The following is a 2,500-nucleotide window of genomic DNA, read 5'->3' as shown; positions in this document are numbered from 1 at the left end:
TTGCCATTGGTGTATCCATATCCATTCCCGTTGATTACACCATTTCCATTGCCGTTGCCATTTCCATTTCCATTACCGTTGGTTAATCCATTGCCGTTGCCATTGCCATTTCCATTCACCTTGCCAATCTCAGCATTCAAACCGTAGAACTGTTCAGCCGTGGAACAGTCAAAGTTGTACCACCAATCGCACACGAAGTACTGCTGGTTGAAGATAGTTCCATTGGGACAGAGGAAAGAGTCGATCCTGCCTCCTGCCTGACAGATGTGGAACACCTGAAATCAAGAGTAACTGGGTTAAAATCTTTTTTTTTTTTTTCTTCTTCTTTTTCTTTTTGGATAGAAGCAGATTGGTGGAAAACAATGTTTTGTGTTTTGTACAGCAAAACACAAAAGTAAAATGTGTGGAAATTTCACTGAACTATATAAAGATGGTGATGGTAAGCTGGTCATCCAAAATATGAATGCGAATACGCTAGGTAACTCATCAATAAATGAAGTTTAGCTACATCGGATAATACTGACATATATGTGTGTGTGTGTGTGTGTGTGTGTGTGTGTGTGTGTGTGTGTGTGTGTGTGTTTGTGTGTAGAATATGGTTATTGAGCATGAATGTATTTCATATGAATTTCTCACCTGGCAGCCAGCCTCGGGAGCAGTATCAGCGTAGTATCCAGGCAGTTGGCCGTCGCAGGAGAAGCCGGTGGCGGGGACGGAGGCCAGGATGGGGTAGTCCACACCTGGGACGCCTCCACCGCCAATAGCATCGGCGAGGGCAGTGATAGGATCTACGAAGCCGTTGCCATTGAGACCATTGCCGTTGCCGTTGATGCCGTTTCCGTTGCCGTTGAGACCATTGCCGTTGCCGTTGATGCCGTTTCCGTTGCCGTTGAGGCCGTTTCCGTTGCCATTGAGGCCGTTTCCATTGCCATTGCCGTTACCGTTGCCATAGCTATATCCATTTGCTCCATTTCCATTGCCATTACCATTTCCATTGCCATTACCATTTCCATTGCCATAGCTGTATCCTCCATTGCCATTTACTCCATTTCCATTGCCGTTAACTCCATTCCCATTGCCATTCACGCCATTGCCATTGCCATTTACGCCATTGCCATTGCCATTCACGCCATTTCCATTACCATTCACGCCGTTGCCATTGCCATAACTATATCCATTCCCATTGCCATTCACGCCATTACCATTGCCATTACCATTACCATTCACGCCGTTGCCATTGCCATTCACGCCATTACCATTACCATTCACGCCGTTGCCATTGCCATAACTATATCCATTCCCATTGCCGTTCACGCCATTACCATTGCCATTCACGCCATTACCATTGCCATTCACGCCATTACCATTGCCATTCACTCCATTACCATTACCATTCACACCGTTGCCATTGCCATTTACGCCATTACCATTTCCATAGCTATATCCATTTCCATTGCCGTTAACTCCATTCCCATTGCCATTCACGCCATTACCATTGCCATTACCATTACCATTCACACCATTGCCATTGCCATTTACTCCATTACCATTTCCATAACTATATCCATTGCCATTCACTCCATTACCATTTCCATTCACGCCGTTGCCATTCCCATTTACTCCATTGCCATTACCATTACCATTCACTCCATTTCCATTGCCATTGCCGTTGCCATAGCTATAGCCATTGCCATTTCCATTAACGCCATTACCATTCACTCCATTACCATTTACGCCATTACCATTACCATTTACACCGTTACCATTACCATTCACGCCATTACCATTACCATAACTATAACCATTGCCATTCACGCCATTTCCATTCGCTCCGTTCCCGTTTCCGAACACGTTTCCATTGGCCCCATTTCCGTTGCCGTTAACGAATCCGTTGCCATTGCCATTTACGTTGCCATTACCATTGCCATTACCATTAAATCCATTGGTAGGTGGAAGGTAACCTTGCTGGGCCAGACATGCCCCGGCCAGAGCTGTGGGAAAGAAAATGGAAATTGTCATTCACAGAAATGTTCATTCATATTTATTTCTCAATGTATTTAATCTGCCTAGTATTTTTTTTTTTTTTTTTTTTTTTTTTTTTATCCTTCTGAATTACCGAAAGGACACGTGGATTATGCTAAATTTTGTTTTTGTTTTATTTTGTCACTTTGTTCTCTATGTCGTGTGAGAGTTCATTAATTTAGTTGATTTGACTGGAGAAGATAAACCATATGTGTATTATATTTCTAAAAATATTCTATGCTTTTTTTGTGTGAAATAGGGATACAAAACCACTTCTTGCAGAGTTAGAATTTGCTAGAGCTTTAACTAATGAATGAAAGACTTTCGAACGTTATTCAGTGAAACAGAGACTGACGACTACGCTGTACTGAAGCTATAATTGGTATAATAGGAACTCAACTCTCCCTTTCGAACTCAATCTGTTGCGCACTATATGACATCAGTTCACACGGGAAAATAGATCGGTGTTTACGATATT

General features: G+C 42.7%; 1 protein-coding gene across 1 annotated transcript in view; it reads right to left on the bottom strand.

Moving 5' to 3' along the window:
- Positions 1-2,500, bottom strand: part of LOC125038701 (uncharacterized PE-PGRS family protein PE_PGRS54-like) — a 3,857-nt gene that overhangs the window by 1,037 nt on the left and 320 nt on the right. The window contains exons 2-3 of the mRNA XM_047632266.1: positions 637-1,991; positions 1-275 (exon numbers count right to left, since the gene is read on the bottom strand). The exon at positions 1-275 is cut by the window's left edge and continues 1,037 nt beyond it. Coding sequence (XP_047488222.1) covers positions 1-275; positions 637-1,991 — 1,630 coding nt within the window. The remainder of the gene's footprint in view (positions 276-636; positions 1,992-2,500) is intronic.

This window comes from Penaeus chinensis, chromosome 25 (assembly GCF_019202785.1).
Source record: "Penaeus chinensis breed Huanghai No. 1 chromosome 25, ASM1920278v2, whole genome shotgun sequence".
Taxonomy (NCBI): Eukaryota; Metazoa; Arthropoda; class Malacostraca; order Decapoda; family Penaeidae; genus Penaeus; species Penaeus chinensis.
This window is presented reverse-complemented; position numbering and strand designations above follow the sequence as displayed.